Source organism: Cricetulus griseus, chromosome 2 (genome assembly GCF_003668045.3).
Source record: "Cricetulus griseus strain 17A/GY chromosome 2, alternate assembly CriGri-PICRH-1.0, whole genome shotgun sequence".
Classification (NCBI taxonomy): domain Eukaryota; kingdom Metazoa; phylum Chordata; class Mammalia; order Rodentia; family Cricetidae; genus Cricetulus; species Cricetulus griseus.
In genome coordinates this window covers 432,957,333-432,978,345 of record NC_048595.1, presented here as the reverse complement: position 1 = coordinate 432,978,345, position 21,013 = coordinate 432,957,333, and the positions used below count along the sequence as shown (strand labels likewise).

At 36.1% G+C, this 21,013-nt stretch overlaps 1 protein-coding gene across 2 annotated transcripts in view; it reads left to right on the top strand.

Moving 5' to 3' along the window:
• Positions 1 to 21,013, top strand: part of Cul3 (cullin 3) — a 77,047-nt gene that overhangs the window by 16,062 nt on the left and 39,972 nt on the right. Inside the window, exons 2-3 of one of the 2 annotated variants that reach the window (XM_035441055.1) lie at positions 3,569 to 3,766; positions 18,801 to 18,914. In XM_035441055.1, coding sequence (XP_035296946.1) covers positions 3,569 to 3,766; positions 18,801 to 18,914 — 312 coding nt within the window. Of the gene's footprint in view, positions 1 to 3,568; positions 3,767 to 4,788; positions 4,915 to 18,800; positions 18,915 to 21,013 lie in introns of those variants that run through there. The other variant, XM_027397353.2, reaches the window with a different exon arrangement.

The following is a 21,013-nucleotide window of genomic DNA, read 5'->3' as shown; positions in this document are numbered from 1 at the left end:
TGAGAATTCAGGAGATTCTATCAGGAAACAATACTGTGCCCAAGAATGAATCATGCCAAATTTGCTGACATTCTCATTTACTTTTTACGACAGTCTTTGAAATAAGTAATGTTCTTAGATGTGTTTTTGAAATGAGAAAATCAAGTTCTAAAGGAGTTAAAGGATTTGTTTAAGGTCTTATGGCTTGACAGTGAGAAAACCATGATACAAATCAGATGCGCCTCTCCCCCCAACACACCTATGTTCTTTACTAGTGTAGCATACTGTGTTTGTAGAGATAATCAATGTCTTGTCTGATTTACATGTGCAATGGGAGGTGAGTCCAGTGGTTTGAATACAGTAGTATCTGGTGATTTGGGGTAAGCTATGTAATTTATTTGTGTTTATTTTTGCTTAATTGATTGTTAATATTTTTGCCGTAGTAATCACTACAAGTAACATGTTTGTCCTCTGGCTCTAATCATCACTCTACCTAAGAAAAATTCTAGTTACTGACCTGAGTAGATAAATAGAATACAAAAGGGCTTGGTCAAATATTAGCAGAAGGATTGTTCAGTCAGCAACTACAAATACCTGTTATGTGCCAAGTATTATTTAGGGTCTATTTCAAACATTTTTACCTCCATGAAGCTAACGTGAAGAAGAAAAATAGTAGGGGTAGATACGGGGGCCAGTAGTGAGTGGAGGCTGGTATTGTAAATAGGATGGGCACTTAACAGTTCATTGTCAGCTGGCAGGGTTGAGACATTCAGATATGTCTGAGGGAAAAACATTACAGATAGAGAGAGAAAGAAACACAAAAACTAAAATGAGTTTATTTATGTATTCCAAAGAATAATTGGGAAGTAGGTGTGCACAGAGTACAGTGAACACGGGGGAAAGGATGAAGTTGAGATGAATGGGGTCAAGTAAGGCTTTGTCGGAGAACCTTGCAAGCTTTTGACTTTAACTCCAGGGGGTATGAAAAGTCATTTAAGGGTTGTGAACAGCTAAGTGACATGATTTGATTTATGTTTTCAGGAGATCACTTTCTGGAGGCAGGCCAAGAATTGTGAAGTAGCTGTTAGAACTGTCTGAGAGATGGTGGTTGGTTTTTTGATTTGGTTTTTTTATTTTTTGTTGTTGGTGGGTTTTTTTTTTTATTTTGTTTTGTTTTTTGTTTTTGTTTTTTTTTGTTTTTTTTTTTTTTTTTTTTTTTTTTTTTTTTTTGAGACGGTTTCTCTGTAGCTTTGGAGCTCACTTTGTAGACCAGGCTGGCCTCAAACTCACATCGATCTACCTGGCTGAAATGGTGGGTTTTTTTTTTTTTATTTTTTTTTTTATTGTTGTTGTTGGGGTTTTTTTTTGGTTTTTCGAGACAGGGTTTCTCTATGTTGCTTTGGAGGTTGTCCTGTAACTCCGCTCTGTAGACCAGCCTGGCCTTGAGGCCTTGAACTCACAGAGATCCTCCTGCCTCTGCCTCCTGAGTGCTGGGATTAAAGGCATGTGCATGTGCCACCAACACCTGGCTGAAGTGGTGGTTTTACCATGACTGTATTTATTAATGGAACTGTTGTGAAGGGGTGTTAAGATAAATCTTTCCGCCAAAAGCCACTGAGCCCCATCGCCATATGTGCACTTTATGCCAGCCGCCTGCCCGTGTTAGGGCGCAAATGAATATATAGAAACTTGTATTAGGTTCAAATGCTGCTTAGCCAATGACTAGGATTCCTCATCTGTTAGCTCAGTCTTAGCTGTCATAAACCTATATATTTTATAAGACTTATTGGTCGCCTTATTGGTGTCCCTCCTTGCCGGTGGCTCACATCCCACCGCTGGAGGAGGCGAAGGGAAAAAGGGACACGTCCTATTTCTCCGTCTCAAAATATGAGTCTCCTTGCTATGTCACTTCTGGCCTGGATCACCACTTCTCTACTACATTTCCCAGAATCCTCTTTGACTCCTAGTCCTGTCTAACTTGCTGTTTCATTGGCCAAACAGAACTTTATTAAACAATCAGTAAGATACACATACACAGAAGTACTTCCCCCATCAAAGGGGTTTTACTCTCTGATTGTATTTTGAAAGTAGGGAACAAGATTTATATTTTGAGTTGGAATTGAAGTGAGGGATTGAAGTGAGGGAATAGCCAAAGATGATGACATTTGCACTTAGCACCTGGAAGAAAGAAGTAGACATTTTTTCAGTTGGAAAAGACTGCAGGGCTCAAGTAGAGTGTGGGAAAGATTCGGACTTGTCTTTGAAACTTGATGAGTTTGAGTTGCTTATTAGGCAGCTAACATACCACTAGTGTACAACAGACAGGTCAGGATAGGATATAGGGTATTTGAGAGTAAGTCATAGAAAGAAATGAGATCTCTAGAATGTGAGTGTAGGTAAGAATCAGAAGCAAACCAGATGGTGGTAGAAAGCAGTGAAACGGGAAGAAAAATACGTGACTATAGTGCTTGGAAGGCAAGTTAAATTTTTGTTTTAAACAGTAGAATTGGTGAGCTCTTTCAAAATACTGCTAGATAAGTCTAGTAAAATGAGACCTGGAACTTTAACCATTAGATTTATGAACATAGAAGTCACTGACTTTCACATTTAGTTCTAGTGAAATGGTAGAGATAAAAATTATATTGTTGTGGACTAAAGATATAATGGGAAAATGGAACTTGGAAACACTGAATAGGAAGGACCATTCCAATCCTTTGCTATTTAAATATTTCATTGTAAATGGAAATAACTTATGACAGGCCTGTGAAGATTTGTGTTTAAGATGGAAAATAGGAATGTAAATAGGAATGATTTAGTAGACAGAAAATCAGTGGTGTTGAGAAAAGTGATTGTCAAAAAAGAGATCCTTTAGTAGTTGACTGGGCATGGAAGACTTCATTCTGTATGCAGTTTGCTTAGACTTTCTGTTAAAATGCAGGTTGTTTTCTGTAGGCCTGGGGTGGAGCCAGGCATCATATATTTGTGGTATTTACTTCTGGTTCCTGTACTATACTTGTAGTGTAAGAATTAGCAGATTATTTTGGCATAGAACCAAAAATGTTGGTGGATATGGTCAGTTTGTATAGTGCCTCCTAGTTGTTTCTATTTTTCCATGCAACCGGAAGCATTTGAGTGACGATATGGTGTAAAAATCATCTAGAAAAGTATAATCAGTATACTAGAAAATTGGACTTACAGGGTTACAGGAAGGTCAGTTGAACTTGTAGTCGGTATGAATTTAAACAGGTCAAATATAAGTAATATGTTATTTTTAACTACATGGCTTCATGTGAAGGAGTAGGTGGGCTGTTGGAATTTAGCATGGCAAATTTATCAGGGAGCAAGGGAAGGTTAATAACAAGTTATTAACTTGTTAATACTTAAATCGTGACTTTAGAGTAGAGTGTTTTGGTATACTAGAATGTTTATTGGCTCAAGCAACTTCAGTTGTATCTCTTATTTTGCTAAAATACAATAGTTGTTAATATAAATCATATAGGTTTGTAATCATTGTCAAAATAGTTATGATATGAACAAATATAGAAATATTCTCAACCTTTTTTCCCCTTCTCTCTCTTGGATATTGCAGATGACCATGGATGAAAAATACGTAAACAGCATTTGGGACCTTCTGAAAAATGCAATTCAAGAAATCCAGCGTAAGAATAACAGTGGTCTTAGTTTTGAGGAGCTCTATAGAAATGCATATACAATGGTTTTGCATAAACATGGAGAAAAGCTCTACACTGGACTAAGAGAAGTTGTTACTGAACATCTCATAAATAAGGTACCCAATTTAAAGGACTGTTGCTAATAAAATTCTGATTATAGAAAATCCTTATACCCTGTTGTATTTTGACCAGAACATTCTTTTCAAGGCTACAGGAAGCCTATATTTAACATGTCACTGTATTGTAAAACCTTACGGAAACCTGTTGGCTGAATCACAGTTTATGGTAGTAGAGAAGAGAGGAAGAATATATAAAAATGAAGAAAACATTCAATTACAAATGCTTATTTATTAAATGTTGATTATAGATGATTCTTTTTAAAAATATTTCAACTAGCCATTTTAGCTTTTTCTTCTGTATATTTGAAAATCAGAAAACTTATTTTTAAATATTTTTAAATATTCTAAGACTTTCATTAATGAAGTAGACTATTCATTTTAGCTAAGTTTTTTGGTAAATATGAAATCTTTAAAGATAAATTAGTGGTTAACATTGTAAAGTGTTTTCATTGAACAAGACTGCAAAAAAACCTAAATTCATTTATGAAATACCCTTACTACAATATCTTGCTTTAAGACATATGGGGGGAGTGTAGAAATGTTTTGTAAATAGTAAAATGAACTCGTATTTCTAACCTATACATTTTGCCACATTTTTTGCAAGTCATTCTATTACTAATTTTTATGTATTGTAATTGTTATTGAGCAGTTAGAGAATAAGGTTTACCTTCATATACCCTAAATTTTTTGGTAACAGTTCTCCTGTGAATACAGAAGTTCTCTTACATAACTGAAGAGGCGTGAAGAAAACCTGACAGTTTAACATTAGTGTAGTACCATGCTATCATCCATATTCAGATCTACTTGTTGTCCTATGTAGCAGTGATGTCCTCTATAGTAATCTTTTTCTGATCCACGATCCAATCCAGGATCACACATTTGAGTTCCTTAGACTTTCGTCTGCCTGCACATTGGCAATTTTGAAAGTTGTAGGTCAGTGATTTATAGATTGTCCCTCAGTTTTTGGTTTGTCTGATTGTTTCCTCATGACTAGTTTCAGGTTGTGCATTTTTGGCAGGAATAATACATAAGTGATGTTGTGTCCTCAGTGCATCACATCAGGAGGCACATGCTGTCAGTTTATCCCATTATTGGTGATGTTAACTTTGATCACTTGGTGTCCGCCAGATTTCTTCACTGTAAAGGTACCATTTTTCCCTTTGTAATTCCTAAGTAATCTGTTCAGTGATATTTTGATACTGTATGAATGTCCTATTCTTATAGAAGCTTCTGTGTGGTGGTTTCAGCGTTCATTGACGGTTCTTTGATGAGTCATCATTTTAGGGTTGCAGAATGGCTTTCTCTTCCTGTCCATCTTCAAGAATTTCTTTCTCTGGAAGGTGGGGTGGAGAGATTACATGAGCTAGGTACTTCAGTATTTCATGACGTTAATAAGATTGTTTTCATGCAGTCAGATTTTTGTTAAATACCTGTGCTTTTTTTTTTTTCAATAAAAAATGCACTTAGGTGTACATATAGTATATGCCATCCCTGTCTAGGGTTGTTTTTACTTTGATGTGAGAGATGGTACACTTTCAGTGATAGTGTGAAACCCTATACATTAAGTGGCAAATGAGTTGTGTAGGTGTTAATAGTAGCTTAGGTATTATGTGAAAGAAAAGTTAACTTGACTTATAAGATTTCCTGAGAAAGGAGAAAATTTAATGCAGTCTTTAAAAGAAAGATTGAGAGATGTATCCAAACGCTGTGGGAAGCACTCCAGTATAGCAAGTAGGATATAGTTTTAAAAAGGAACAACTGGTTACTCTTAGGGAAAAGGGGGATGCTAACTAAGGAACATAAATTTGGGAGTATTGAATTATTATATAGCAAAGAGCATTGGAAAAGATTAAGAAAATTTTACTGTTTTACTAAGGAATTTAAACAGTGGTAGAGTTTAAAAGGTACAAATGGGTGACAGTATAACAATAGAGATTGCTAATATTGAGGATGAGATATGAAATGTAGAATTGGGTGGGTGTTTATTAGAATCAGAAGAAAATCTTGAAAAATCTGAGTAAAAGGATAGACTAGAAAAGAGAGAATGTTAGAGATTTGGAAATAAGGCAGGCAAAATTAGTTATCTCAGATTGTGGTGCACTCAATAGGAGTCCAGTAATGTCAGAATAAAAAGTGATTTGCAGCAGATAAAGGATGGGGTAAGTTTTGTTTTAGTTTATATTGACAGTTTTTATCATTGGAAAATACCTTAGAAGTCATTTTACATGTGAGTCATAAGACCCTCAAATACAAGTATGTGTTTGTAGATACACTTGAAAACTCAGAATTAGTCCTGGAGATTTGTTATTTGATAGAATGTCCTGAGGAATAAGCATAAGGTTTCAGAGAATGAAGTGACCAGAGTCAAGGGATAAATGTTGAGGAGGAAACTGATGGGGATAAGGAAGATTAATTCCAGAAGTTTAGACATTCCGGGAAAGAGGAAAGATGAGTGTTTGCTTAAAAGTATTGAAGGGTGGAGGATTCGAACACTTGAGTTTTTAGATGTGGGATCAAGAATGATGGAGAAATAAATTAAGACAGTTCTGTTCACATTTGTCAGGGAATAATGACAGTAATGATCATTACTTTTTTGTATGTTAGTCCCAGCCCTAGTCAGTGGGGCTTTCAGGTTAGTTGAATGTAATAATTTAATAATCTGGGGTTTTTTTTTTTTTTTTTTTTTTTTTTTGGAAATGAGAAAAGATATGTGGTCCTTGTGAAGACTATACTAGGGAATTGGTGAAGGGTTTTGGTGGGAGTTAGTTAAAAGGTGCAATTTGTAATATTACTATTATTTTAAACAATGCTTTGTAACTTGGTCACAGACTCAAAAAAAAATCTACAGTCGTATGTTTTGAAAATTGGTTCATGGAAAAAGTAAGGAGAAGTGAGAGTATGAGGGTATGAGGTCACTGTTTAAGTGAATAATTTTTGGACTCTGAAATGTGATTAAGTACATAGTGAAGTCATTAGAATAAACCTCCATGAGGAATGTATTGTCTGTAGACTATTTCCTATTAGGAAACTTTGACCAAAGAACTTACCGAGATGCTTGAGAACACAGCAGAACATGGGGCATGAGACCTTTGTGCATCCCTTAAGAAAAATTCCGTCTTAGTAAGCGTGAAAATTTCTCACAGCTTTGTTCTCTCCCCTGTCTAAATAATTTTGAAAGCATGGCTGAAAAAAATATTCTTGATGCTTTCTGTATTTAAGAAGTTTTATATACCAATTTGTGAGTACCTCAGAAGCATCCTATGGTTTGTCATGACAGAATTCAACATACCAGGTATTTATTTGGCAGGCTCTGAGTTGGGTATAAAGAATATATTAAACAGACATATCTGATCTCCACTCATGGAATGAGTATGTTTAGTTAAAAAATACAACATGATAGAGGAAGAGTAATGAGAATAGATGCATGAGTCAAGTTAGGACTATTTGAGGATGTGGTGATGTTTGAACTGGAACTTAAAGAATGAGCAGGCTCTCAAAAGAAGAGAGTGTTGAAGAGCATGTTGGCCAAAGAGAATGCCTGAATGTCACGTTTTTCTTTTAGAACACCAGATAGTATTTTTGTTTTTGTGAGCCAGTCTCTGTCACACTCCTTAGCTCTTCTCCTAAGGCACAAAGCATCAGGTATCATATGTAGCAAATGCTTATTGGTGGGATTCCAGTGAGGCTTTGGTTTATAGGCAGCAGAACATTGTTTATCAACTCCTAGAGTAAAGATACAATCTTCTGTGAAGATGTCTTGGTGGTAGTTGCTAGGAACAGGGAATGAAGTTGGAGAGAGTCACAAGCCACTGTGCCAGGTCTTGAAGCTGTGACAAAATGGCTTGGTTCTCAATTATATACATGTTAGAGCCAATTGCAGTTTTAGAAAAATGGCAACATGCTGTTGTGTAGGTTATTAAAATCCTACTTGGGCTGTTTGGAAAATTAAGAGGTTTTAGGAGTTGAAATGAAGAGGACTAGAACAAAGTAATCTGAAGTTGATTTATACCAATGATGATAATAATACACACTAATATATTAAGAGTTACAGAGCACAGTTGTGAGATACACAGTATCTTGAATGTGGAAGGAATGTTACCTGCTGATGGTTGGTGTGCAAGGAATTTAGAAATCCTGAAAGTCAGCTTTTCTTTGTGCTTAGAAATAGAATAGTGATCTTTAGTTTTGCCAATTGTAGATAGGGTAAGGATGAAGTCAGTTTCCTTAGATGCTTCCTGTTTGGGATGCTAAATGTAACTGACAAGTCTCTCGTGTTGTCCTGCAGTAAGGAAAGTATCCTGCCTTCTGGGTACCTCTTTAATAAGTAACTTCGATGTAGCTGCAGTGGGGACAGCACTAAGTAGAAAAGAGATGCACTGAAAAGCCTGCTTCTGCTGCTAATCATTTTGAACAAATGAACCTGAGCTTAGAATGTATACTTTCTTAATCTTAACTGTTCAGTTATAAAGATTGTATGATAAATCTAGGGTTTTGTTGTTTGTTTCTATTTTTCTTTAAAAAATTTTACCCTTTTAATAATTTATTTTTGTACTTATTTATTGAGACAGAGTTTGACTATATAACCATGGCTGGTTTGGAACTCAATGTGTAGAAGAGATTGTACTTAAACTCACAGAGATCCACCTGCCTCTGGCTCCATTTCTTTCTCTGCCTCCTAAGTGCTGGGATTAAAGGCATGTGTCCGCCATGCTGGGTTGTTTGTTTGTTTTGACAGGGAGTCACCCTGTGTAACCCATGTTGGCCTCAGACTGGCTATCTTAAGCCTCCCGTGTTAGTACAGTAGACATTGGGGACATTTAGGTTATTAAGACTTGGAAACACACAATTTGTGATGCTTACTGTTTATGTCTGAACCAAGAAGAAACTAGTTTTGATGAGACTTTATTATTGTCTGTTATTAATACTCAACATGTTTTCTTGGGTTTGGTTTATTATTGATACTAATATTTTCATTAATACCCAATAATATTAGTTGAATAATGTATTTTATGAATGAACTTATGAATTCTTTGGATTGGTTATAGCTAAAGAAAAAAAGTGTTCACTTTTAAAATCTAGAAGATTCTTAACTCCAGTGGGATTTCGGGATCTTTTTATCCAAGCAACTTGCTCTTTGAATGCTATTTTACTTTGATTGAATGGGAAGAACGGAGAATATAAGAGGGGACTGATCATGCTCATTTTCATCATTCAGAAAACTGTTCATTGAGGACCTCATATGTTCTAGGCCCTGGTTCAGGCAGTTATAGTCTGTCAAGCAAAACTTCTTTGCCTTTGTGTGCTTTAGAGGTTCTAGTTCACATAATTGGCTGTAGATCTGACCTCTTTGATGCTTCCGTTTACAGATAAGGAAATTGGAATGGTGAAGAGGCCATAGTTAACAAGTATTTTGAATTGCTTTGGAAATGCAAAATCTTACTTGTAGAATAAATAGCTTGTTTCCATTTTTTTTTTTTTTATAATTTGTTACCCTGTGTGGTAAAAAAAAATTGTATCTGTAAACCAATTCTCAGTGTCTTGATTCTTCTCACATTTTTGAAGAGAGAAGAACTGTATTAAATCTATATAGGCGATTTAGGGCATTTTTATGTGAGAGTACTAGTGGAAATGAAGTTGGTAACTTAAGCTTTGAAGTGTTTTGTAGGTCAGTTGAGAAGACTCCTGTATTAAAACTTTGAGTCTTCCTGTCTGTCTTAGGCAAATGTAAAACAGTGTAGAAATAAATTTTAATTGCATTCATGATTAAAATACAGTGATAGAAACTATTTTTTCCCCACTGTGTATTTCCCATCTTATTTTTTTTTGAGTTTTTTTTTTATTAGTTCAAATTAGGAACAAGCTTGCTTCAGATGTCAATCCCTTCTCCTTCCCCTCCCCCCCAGAATCCCACCTGCCCCTAGCCATCCCCCCTCCACTCCCCAGGCAGGGTAAGGCCCTCAAAAGAGGCTCCTCAAAGTCTACCACATTACGGTGATAGCAACTCTTGAGAGGACTACTGGTAAGAACAATGAGGGAAAGCTTTCCATTAGCTGGTCATTACCTTGTTTTCATTAGTTTTAGTTCAGACACACAGATTCTAAGTTTTTCCTGTTTTTTTCTCAGCCAGCCTAAAATGAGACAGGGTACCTTTCAACAAGAAGCTTTAATGGGATAGTCAGAATTGAAGGAAAAATTATGTTGCCTGGGGAATTCAAGACATGATACAAAAAGAAAATCAATTCTGGGCAGCCCTTAAAGGATTATTAAAGATTTAACGTGAGAGCAAAGACGAAATAACACTTGGAATAGGAAAATACTACATTTGAAAGAAGTTAGGTCTGCATTTGCTCAGTGTGTAGGTGGCTGGAGTAGGAGAGGTCTTCAGAGGCATCTGAGGCACTGAGGATGTGGGGTGGACTCTGGAGAACCTATTTTGTTTGATACTGGAGTTGCTTAAGGTGGTAATAGGAATCAGAGGAAAGGCTGCCTGCTAGGCAGTAAAGTCTCTGATCCATTGCATGGTGCTAGTAACCTGAGCACAGAAAGGTGATGATTGGAGCTAGGGTAAGAAAGGGGATTATTAGAGAATGGAGTAGAGTAACTGTTGGATATGAGACACATAAGAAGTTGAATAGCTACTGCTTTGAAGGATTCTGGAAAAGAGCTGTCAGAAGAGCCAGGTTTAAAATGATGTTGTTTAACATTTCCTCTGTAGTACCCATCAGCTGTTGCATAACTTGTTAAGTAGACTACCAAGCACAGCCAGGCAGTTAACACCTTTCTCTGTTTCTGTTACAGTTTGTGGTGGTGGTGGTTTTTCAATAGTAGATATGTGGATGAGTGACCTTTTGAGTGAATTATAATAGAAATGTTAAGACCCTTTGTTCATCTCTGACTCTTGCCCCATTCAGTGGTTTGTTGAAAGGAATCAGCAAATTATAAACAACCGTGTTTTTTTTCCCACAAATTTCTTACATGTTTGTGCTTATTTACTCAGAGTATTAGTAAATAACCATTTAAGTGTGTCATGTGATTTGGAGGCATTGTGTCCCTCAGCTTTTCAGTTATTTTTGTTCTGGGATTTGAATGTATCTTCTACGAGAGCTAGATTGTTACCTGACAATTAACAGTGCTCATACTTTCCTTGAGTACTTGTGATGTGATAGCTTTTAACATCTCTCTTGACATCTTAGTCAATGATTGCTTTTAAAATGTTCGATCTTAGTGGAATCCCTCTGTGGGAGATTTTTTTTTTTTTAAGCCTGCATCCTTTTGAAGAAAAATTGTTTTTGCGTGTGTGTGTGTGTGTGTGTGTGTGTGTGTGTGTGTGTGTGTTGGGGGGGTTTGCATTGTTTAAGGCATGCATGTGGAAGTCTGGAAGTCAGAAAACAACTGGGAGTTGTGGATGGAAGTTTTGAGCCCACGGCCATTTAGTCCCAAATAAACACACAGGAGCTTATATTAATTATAGACTCTGGCTGATAACTCAGACTTTGTATTGGCTGGCTCTCTTAATTATTAACCCATTTCTATTAATCTGTGTATCTGCACATGGTCTTGGCTTACCCATGATGTCTGGGTCTCTTGATTTTTTTTTTTTTTTTTTTTTTTTTTTTGGTAGCTACATGACATCTCTCTGACTCCTGCTTGTCCATTGGCTGAAAAAGCTTTATTCATCATCCAATAAGAGAAACATATATTCTCAGCATACAGAAAAGGACATCCCCTATTAGGGAGTCAGTTCTTTTTCTTTTATCATGTGGGTCACTTGGATTAAACTCACATCAGCTGGGCATCAGGTGCTTTTACCCATGGAACTATCTTAAAGGCCTTGTGTATCTCTTCCCTCACCCCCTCACACCATAAAGCTTCCTTTTGTTTCATAGTACTATAATGTACATCAAAGTCATGCTTCTCTAATGTGGGTTTAACACAGGTTTAAAAGAGTATTTGCAGTGCTGAGAATTGAAGCTATAGTCTCTCTCATATGTGGTGGGCAAATGCTCTACCACTGAGTTGTAGCCCCAGAGTTGAAACAATATTTGAAAATAAGAATGCTTTTTAGGAGCCTAGAAAACTAGCTGGTCTTCTATGGGACCTACATTTGATCCCGAGTACCCATATGGTAGCTCACAACTATAGCTCCAGTTCCCAGAGCATCTGACACCCTCTTCTGGCTTTCGCATGCACTACACATGTGATGCACAAACATACATGCAGGCAAAACAACTACATGCACGAAAATGAAGAAAATGAAAAAAATAAAAAGAATGCTGTTTAGGCTGGACAAGGCAGCTTTTCTGGTAAAAGCATTCAGCTGCCAAGCCTGACATCCTAAATTCAATCCCTGAGACCCATAGGGTGAAAGGAGAACTGACTCTGGCAAGTTGTTCTCTGACCACCCATGCACACAATAAATGTAGTTTTTTTTTTCTCTTCAAAAGAATGCTTCTAAATAAATATCAAGTTTACATTGTTTTCTCTTTGTCCTCACATGTAACAGATTATCTTAATATGTGAAATTATGAAAATACACTACCCAAAAACTTCCTGTATCTCTACTTTGAATCACAAGTTGATCCTAATATTAGATTCCTCCTATTCCTCTGTAAGGTGATTGAATGCTTCTTGTATCCCACCATAGTGTTGTAGCATCTTGCTTTGCCTGATGTAAGTCATTGTAAGTCTGTCAGTAAAAGGAAAGCTTTTGGTATACTCTTTTGAATGGCACTTGATATCTGATATTATGATTTCATTTCTTTGGAAGCTTTTAGACAGCTGGGGCTGGGAATATTTGATTTGAAATTGAAAGTTTGTGTGGTCTTTGTGAAGGCCTTAAAGTTGTATTACTAACTATATATGTTAGTAAAATTACTTCTAGAAAAATCTGGCATTAATCAGAAAATTTTGTAGTAAGTTTATTAGTACTTTAAAAATATTATTGGTATATCTTTGATTCCTACCTTTATTCTTAACTGTTAATAAAAAGTAATTAGAATAATGCCGTAACCTAGCTAATAATCAGTGAGTTTTATGACATTCAGGAAACTCAGGGAGTTTTGAATCATGGATGGATGGATGGGTGGATATAGATAGATGGAGATATTGAAGAGATTTGTCTATTTAGACTAAATATTGTCTTGAATTTTGAGACTTAAAGGAGGAATTCCTCAGTTTTCACTTTTTTTCTAATTATGTGGCTTTGTTACAGTTTTGGTAAACTTTAGAATTATAAATTTACCACTTTGTTGTAGGTAATGATTTATGTTTTACCTAGACATTTGATTAAAATCAGCTCTTTGGAATTTTTGCCTTAGATATTGAAATTTGAAAGGTGAGAATGTTGTTAGTGGTTAAAATTGTGTGTGTCGGAGGGTGGAATATTCTGACAGATTGTCTCCCATCCCTTGTGGCCCAGCCTCAGCCTTCTTGTCCATCTACAGGAACTTTTGGAAATTCAAGAACAAAGAATTGGTTATTCTTTCATCAGCTGTCTTATCAGGTCCTGTTCCTTCTCTTTGTCAGTAGTTTCAGTGAGTAATGAACATAGTTTGTGCATCAACAGATTTTTATTACTGAAAAATAGAGATTTGTTTTGACTGAATTCTACTTTAATTTTAGCTAAAGTTGAAGTTTTTTAAAATGTAAGGAAAAAGCTGGATGGAATCACAGAAATAAATAATATTCAACTTGGCTAATTGCAGCTTAAGATGTTGAAGTTATTTAACAACTCCAGCATTTTTTATTTTTTGGCATTTTAGTTCTTTTAACACTTGCTTAATTGCAGTTTATGATAAACAGGTTCAGCTTGAGAATTTTATTGCCAACTTTTTAGTGAATATACAAAAATTGGCCTTTATTTCCATGCAAAGTTCTTTGATTCTTGGCATATATACATATTGATGCAACCACCACTACCTTAAGTGTGGAAAAGTTCCTTTACTCCTGAAAACTCAGTGATGCCCTCCTTGTCCCCTCATCTCTAGCAACTACTGGTCAGCTCTCTTCACTATAGGAGTCACAGTTTATTACCTTTGTGGTGACTGGCTTCTTTGATTCTGGCTTCTTCTGATTTAGGTTGGGCAGCATTGGTTCCTATTGTTGATGACCAACTCATACTCTGTTGTCACAAGAGTTCACCATTTACTTATCGATTTACCTTGTGCTTAATAAAAGATGATTCTTGTGCCTAGCTTTTTGAGATTGTAAATAAAGCTTATAAATAAATATATGTGTACAAACTTTGTGTGGTTAAATTTTAATTTCCCTGAGATTAGTATTTAGAAGTGAGATTGCTGGGGCATATGATAGGTATGTATGTATGTATGTATATAACTTTCTACGCCTAAATTCCTGTATGGCTGTTCTAATTTGCTTCCATTTGCTATAAATCTTTGTTAGTACTTGATCCTGTCAGCTTACTTTAGCAATTCTAGCATAGTTAATTTCTCATCCTGGTTTTAGTCTACATTTTGAAAACTTGCCTTTGCCTTTTGTGAAGTGTCTGTTTAAGACACCCATTTTTAAAATGAATTCTTTGCTTTCTTTTACTGAGTTGTCTGATTTTTTTTTGTTACTTTGTATTTTGTTTTCTTTGATTTTTTTTCCCTGCTAATCTGTAGCTTTTTCTCATTTTAGCAGCATGTATAGAACAAAAGTCCAGAATTTTCTGATGGAGTCCAGTTTATATCAATTTTTTTTTCTTTTTCAAGCCATGCCATTACCAGTCAGGGTGACAGTTATTTAAAATTCTCAAATGATACATTTTCATTATAATAAAGTCCTTCTTTGATCTTCGCAAATACAACCACAAATTGCTATTCTAAAGTGAAGGTTAATGTAAAATAATGATTGGTGTTTTAAATATCAGAAGTCAGAATTGTGTAAATACTGTTGCAGCAGTATAAGAACGGTGGTGTTGAAGTGGTTTAAAAGCCAGAAAGGTTGGTGTGGCTCTTTAAGCCTGCACCAGGGCCTTATAGCTGAACTGCCTAGGTGGCATTTACTTTTGTATGCATTGTCTGCCTTCAGATTTAGGGTGGCCCTAAAATTTGTTTAAGTATCCTTTGTTTTCCAGCTTTCTAGCAAAATGGAATGGAAGGTGGTACAGTGATTTTCCCATTTATTGGCTCTCATTGCCTTCCCTTCAACCAGCATCCCTTATGGAGTGGTATATTTGTTTGTTAACCCACATTAATTGATTCCTCATTACCACCTAGAGCCCATGGCTTACGTATGCCTTTAGTGTGAGTTGATTCTATGGCATTAAAGGTATAATTTGAGGCTTGTATGTAACTATTATAGTCTGCTGAATACTTTGACTGTCCAAAAATTTCTTCTGTGTTCTGCCTATTCATCCTTTCCCTTAACTGACAATCCAATAGTCACTGATTTCTTAGTTTCACCTTTCCTAGAGTATCATGTAATTGGAAGTACACAACATGTAGCCTGCTCACATTGACAGTGTTTGCTAGAATGATGCATTTAAGTATCTTCTTCATAGCCTGGTCCCATATTTCCTTTTAGTGCTTAGTGATATCTCACTATTTGTATGTGCCAGAGTCTGTTGATTTTCACAGTGAAGGGAAAGAGGTTTGTTTTTGTTTTTAAATAAGAACTGTTTGCAAGCTGGACAGTAGTGGCACACGCCTTTAATCCCAGCACTCTGGAGGCAAAGGCAAAGGTCTTCTCGTTCTCTTGATTGTAATCAATTTTTTAAAAGTTTTCAAGTGGTTTTAGTTTTCTGCAGACTGATTCATTGTTCTGTGAGACTTTCTCATTCTTTTGCAAGCTCAAGTACCACACTCAGCCATTACTCTTTCTTAACTTCTGATGTGGTTACTTCCATGTTTCTTCTTGTGTTGCTCTTCAAATGCTAGCTCTTCACCTGAATGAACTTACGTAAGTTTTCTTTCAGTACTTGGTGTCAGTAGTCCCTTTATTCTAGTACTGCCTCTACAGCAGGTTCTGGTTATTTGCCCTGCTGGTGGAAACAAAAAGTAATGGTGATGTTAATGGGTGATATTAACAGGGTTACTACATAGCTACACATTGCTCTGCTAGTCTCAGAGCAGTTGTGTTAATTTTAAAAATGGTTCAGTTATTTATTATTAATTTAGGTACATTTTAGTTTCTGTGCCAACTTACCCTCTTTTTAAAAAGTTTTAATTTTTAAATAAAAATTGAATTTTCATTTTATTTTTACATTTTATTGTGTGTTTGAATAAATAGCTTCACTTTTATTACTTAAGGGTAGAAAGATTTCTGTAGGAAATTGTTAAAAGAATTTTCTCATACTGTAGTCTTGAATAAATCTGAATAGAATAAATAGGTCAGGAGTTCAGAGCACTTGCTGCTCCTGCAGAGGGATTGGGTTTGTTCCCAGCGCTCACAACAGGAGGCTCACAATGCTTCTAGGGCTTTGAACACCATCTCCTGGCCCTATGAAGACTGCATGTACATAATGCACATACATACATGCAGACAACCAGTCATGCATATAAATAAGTCTTTAACAATCATAAAACAACTTTTAGTCAGATTTTTCTACCTGGTAAAAGCTCCACTGTTAACTAATAGCATAGTTCTTTGAAAAATGATGCAGATAGCATCATTTGCAGTATTTGCTGATTGATGTCTTTTTAATTTTGCCCACAGGCTGGTTGTCAAGTTTTCTGTTAGTGTAATAAATAAAACACATGACCAAAGCAACATAATAGAAGGAATTTAACACAATTTTGTAATAGTTATGTAAGTTCAGTTCTCAATAATAATTGGCTAGATGTTTTGGTATTTGGAACACATGACTTTCATGTGTAAATGGTATAAGGTTTTTATTTTTGACAAGTCTTGCTATGTAACCGAAAGCTTCTTTGGAACTTAGAATCCTCTACCTCTGTCTCCTCCCAGTGCTTGGGTCCCAGTTGTTTACTACCACGCCGGCCAACATTGTCATGTTCTCAAAACATAGTGGTCCAATAAAGTATATGGAGCTTGATGAATGCATTTGTAAATGGGCATGTTTCAACTTGCTTTTTTTTTTTTTTTTGTCCTCTAGTGTTCTGTACCTTCTTGATATTTACCTGACAAGCCCTATATTTATATTTAAACATATAGACTGAAACTATGTATTCTGTGTGAAACTATGCATGTGAAAGTATTTGATTAACATAACTATCAACTAACACACAAGTTTTTTCTTAAATTTCTTTTGATATAGTCAGTGTATTTATGTCCTGGGGCTACACCTTAAAATTAAGGGTCTGAAAAGCTAAAATATGTCATATTCTGGGTTTATGATATAGGCTGGTAGTTTTTCATGCTACACATTGGGTAGGTTATGTATATGATCCCATCATTAAAATGTATAGCTACCTTTCTCCAGCATATAAGAAAAAGTGGAATAGTACTTCTGTCAAGTCAGTAAACAGGACCTACTTGATAGATAGATAGATAGGCAGATAGATAGATAGATAGATAGATAGATAGATAGATAGATAGATAGATAGAACCTATTTTATTTTGTGACTTTCACATGGACTTAACACTCCCATACACATACATCTATGCATATGTGTGTGTGTTCCAGGTCCCCAGAGCAACCAAACTCCAGTGTTCATCTGCATGTATGTACTGTTCAGCATGTACTCCTGTGTACCTGAACTCATCTAAGTTGCATATAGCAAATACAGTGCAAATTTTTTGGAAAGGCTTTTATGCTCTGTTGTTTGGGGATAATGATAAGAGAAAAGGTGTGCACATTTTCAGTAAGAAAGAGGGTTTTTCTCCCAAATATCTTTGATTGATTGTTGCTTGAATATGTGGATTTGGGACCCATAGATACGGAAGTCTAACTGTAATTTCAAAGACTTACATGACCTTGGGAAACAACCACATTACTTATTCATTCTAAAGTTATAAGCAGAGAAGAAAGTCTTTTCTAGGTAAATGATCTTTCCGTTGGGCTGACAGCATAGCAGTAAACTTAGAGTAAATAGTAGCAAGCTTGTAGATTAGGAAAGACTTCTGGGGTTGTTGTTGTTTTTTTTTTTTTTTTAAGTTGGGATTGGATTAAGAAGGCATATCAGACACAAGGAAACTTTATGAAAATGTTTAACTTGTTGAAAGTGACAGTTGATATTGATCATCTGTATACCAGGCACTGTACTATTTGTGAAGGAGTAACAGCTAAAATAGAGGCATTGTACCACCATGGAGGCATTCAGATTTTAGTGGAAGAAGCAATAGATAAATAAATATGTTATGTTGTCAGATAGCAGTGAGTAGTACGAAGGAAAATGAAGCAGAAGGTGAGGAAGTAGAAATAGAATATATTAATAGAGTGTATATATATAGAGATTTTGAAATAGTGTAGGTGGGGAGAGGGGACCTGGAAGAGGTTGGGGAAGAATGGGGGTGAAGTTTGAGTAGAAGAAAGTGAAGTGAGACCATGTGATTTGAGTGAGCAGGACAATGGCCAGTCATGGTTGCTGCTGGAGGTTTATATTTATTGTGCTTAGAGAATAAACAGCACTGTTTTCTGTACCTTAGTATATTGTTCTCATTTCAATCCTGCAAGAGTGTAACTGTTTTATATGTCAGGAAATCAAGTTCCGTAGGTGAAATCACTTTTCCAAAGTCACAGAGCTCCTGAGAGACCTAGCATTGGCAGGCACTTTTCAGGTTCATACCTGGGGAAGTGTATGAGAAGGATGGGCCTGGTGGCTTGGGGCCAGGAATAAAGTCTTGTTCACTATGAGGATTTGGGATTTTATTTTATGATGTTAAGCCACTGGGTAGTTTGAAATACCTAGGAGGTTGCTTTTGATTCTAGAATTCAAGAGAGAAATCTGGATTCTTTGAGCACATTTGTTAGTCTGCTGTGTGTAGGTTATAGATTGACTGACCTATAACATATTTCTTTAATTTAAAGCTAAGGATTCTATTTGATTATTGAAAAAATAATACATGTATGGATGTATATGTGTGTGTGTGTTTATATGCATAAACTAATGAATTGTTCTGTTAATAGGTACGAGAAGATGTACTAAATTCATTGAATAACAACTTTCTTCAAACATTAAATCAAGCTTGGAATGATCATCAAACAGCCATGGTGATGATTAGAGACATACTAATGTATATGGTAAGTACAGTTTTTCTTATTCTTTTTCCCTTAAAAAAAAAAAATACTGAGACATTTCAGAACAGTGACTTTCAGTTATAATTGGATACTGGCTACATCTTTGTAGAAAGTGTTTTTTGTTTTTGTTTTCTTAATACTATTTCACGTATGAGTGTTTTGCCTGTATGCATGTATGTGCACCACTTGCTGCAGTGACCTTAGAGGTCAGAGGGCATTGTTTCCCCAGGAACTAGAGTTACAGATAGTTGTGTGCCACCATGTGGGTAATACAAACTGAACTCGTCATCTGCCAGAACAGCATGTGCTCTTTGCCACTAAGCCATCTCTCCAGGCCCTGGTTTTGTCTCTTTAAGTAAAAATATCTCCTTTGTAAAGGCCACCCTCAACCTGTGTAAATGAAGTGTTAACCATTCACATTCATTTTAATGTTAGAGTAAAACACTGAGAAGGCATGACTTTAAAAATTGTTTTACTGGGCTGGAGAAATGAGGCAGCTCAGTGGTAAAACACTTGTCAAGGAAACAAGAGGACTGGGGTTTGGATCCCTAGAACCCATGCTGAGTAGGTACAGTGGCTCATCTGTATATCAGCCTTGCAGGGTGAAGTTAGGGTCCCCAGAGAAATCTGGCTAGCTAGAGTAGCTGTGCTGTCTGTATTGGCAAATTCTGGGATTGGTTGAGAGATTCTGACTCCAAAAGAATGAGGAGGAAGAATTGGACTGCCACATGCACCTGCATTCATAGGTGGGAGCATGCATATGAAAAGAAGAAAAGAAAAAATAAACCAAAATATTTAGTGCTTTTGCTTCAAAATAAAAAGTATTTAAAGGCCTTATTTAATACCTCTTCCCTGAGGTGGTAAAGATACTTACATGAGTTGAAAGCTGAATGTTCTAAGTTTATGAAACCTAACTATAAATATTTTCAGCAACAAAAATGCCTTATTAATATAAACAATTTCTCATAGTCTTCATAGCCTGCCATCCATCTTTTCTGTAAATTCTTGGCAGTGTATTGCTACAGTTGGTCTTGTTTTAGGATATGAGCTTCATTAGGTATATAATCAGATTACTGCTGTTTTTCATTTTTTATTGGTCAAGAAAAAGATGTTTAGTGAGATGGCTTGAGAAACCTTGGGTTTTACTCTCTTGCTGTCTGTGCCCCACCCCACCCCCCCATTCAGGTTTTTTGTTGTTGTTGTTGTTGTTGTCTTTGTAGCCCTTGCTGTCTTGGAATTCATTCTGTAGACCAGCTGCCCTCAAATTCTGCTTTTCGAGTGCTCAAATTAAAGGCATGCACCCAGCCTCAGATTTTATCATCAGTTAAAAACTACTTGCAAGCTTATAGAATGAATCTAAATTATTTCAGTTTAATTTATTGCATCACTACAGAATTAGTAATTTCTAATGACTTGTTTGTTGTCCCTGTGTTTTATTTCTTAGCTTATGTGCATGAGTATTTTGCCTTCATATGTGTCTATATACCCTGTTTGTGCAGTGCCTGTGGAAGCCAGGAGCATTGAATTCTGTGAACAGGAGTTAATAGTAAACCACAGTGTGAGTGCTGGGAATTGAGCCTAGGTCCTGAAGAGCAGCCAGCGCTCTTAACCAGTGAGCTATCTCTCCAGCCCTTGCTATCAGTGTTTGGTAGAGAATTGGACATAGGGATTTTAGTTCAACCCTTTACTGTCTTCAAGAGTTTTATTTTCAGTTCTTTAGTTGCAGTATAACAACAAAAGCTTGTCCTAGTTTCCTTCACTTAATAGAAGAAAGCAATGTTCGGAAAGTATTTCCAGTGAGAAAAAGCAACTAGAGTTTTTTTGTTCTGCTGAGTGAATTCAAGCAAGCCTTTACCCCTGATTTTGTGAGGTCTTAGTGGCAAAAGGGTGAGGGAGAGGTCACCTTATTTCCTAGGATGAAATCAGAGGTTTACCAAAGAAACCACTTTCTTTGTCAGGTTATGAATCCACCTTGTGTTAACAATTTTAAGATAAATGAGATAGCACATGAAAACAAAATGTCTGACACACAAGGGTGAAGGAAGCTTGCTAGCTAATCTTGTTCTCTTTGCAGTTTTAACAGGAGGTAGCCTTTAAGTTCA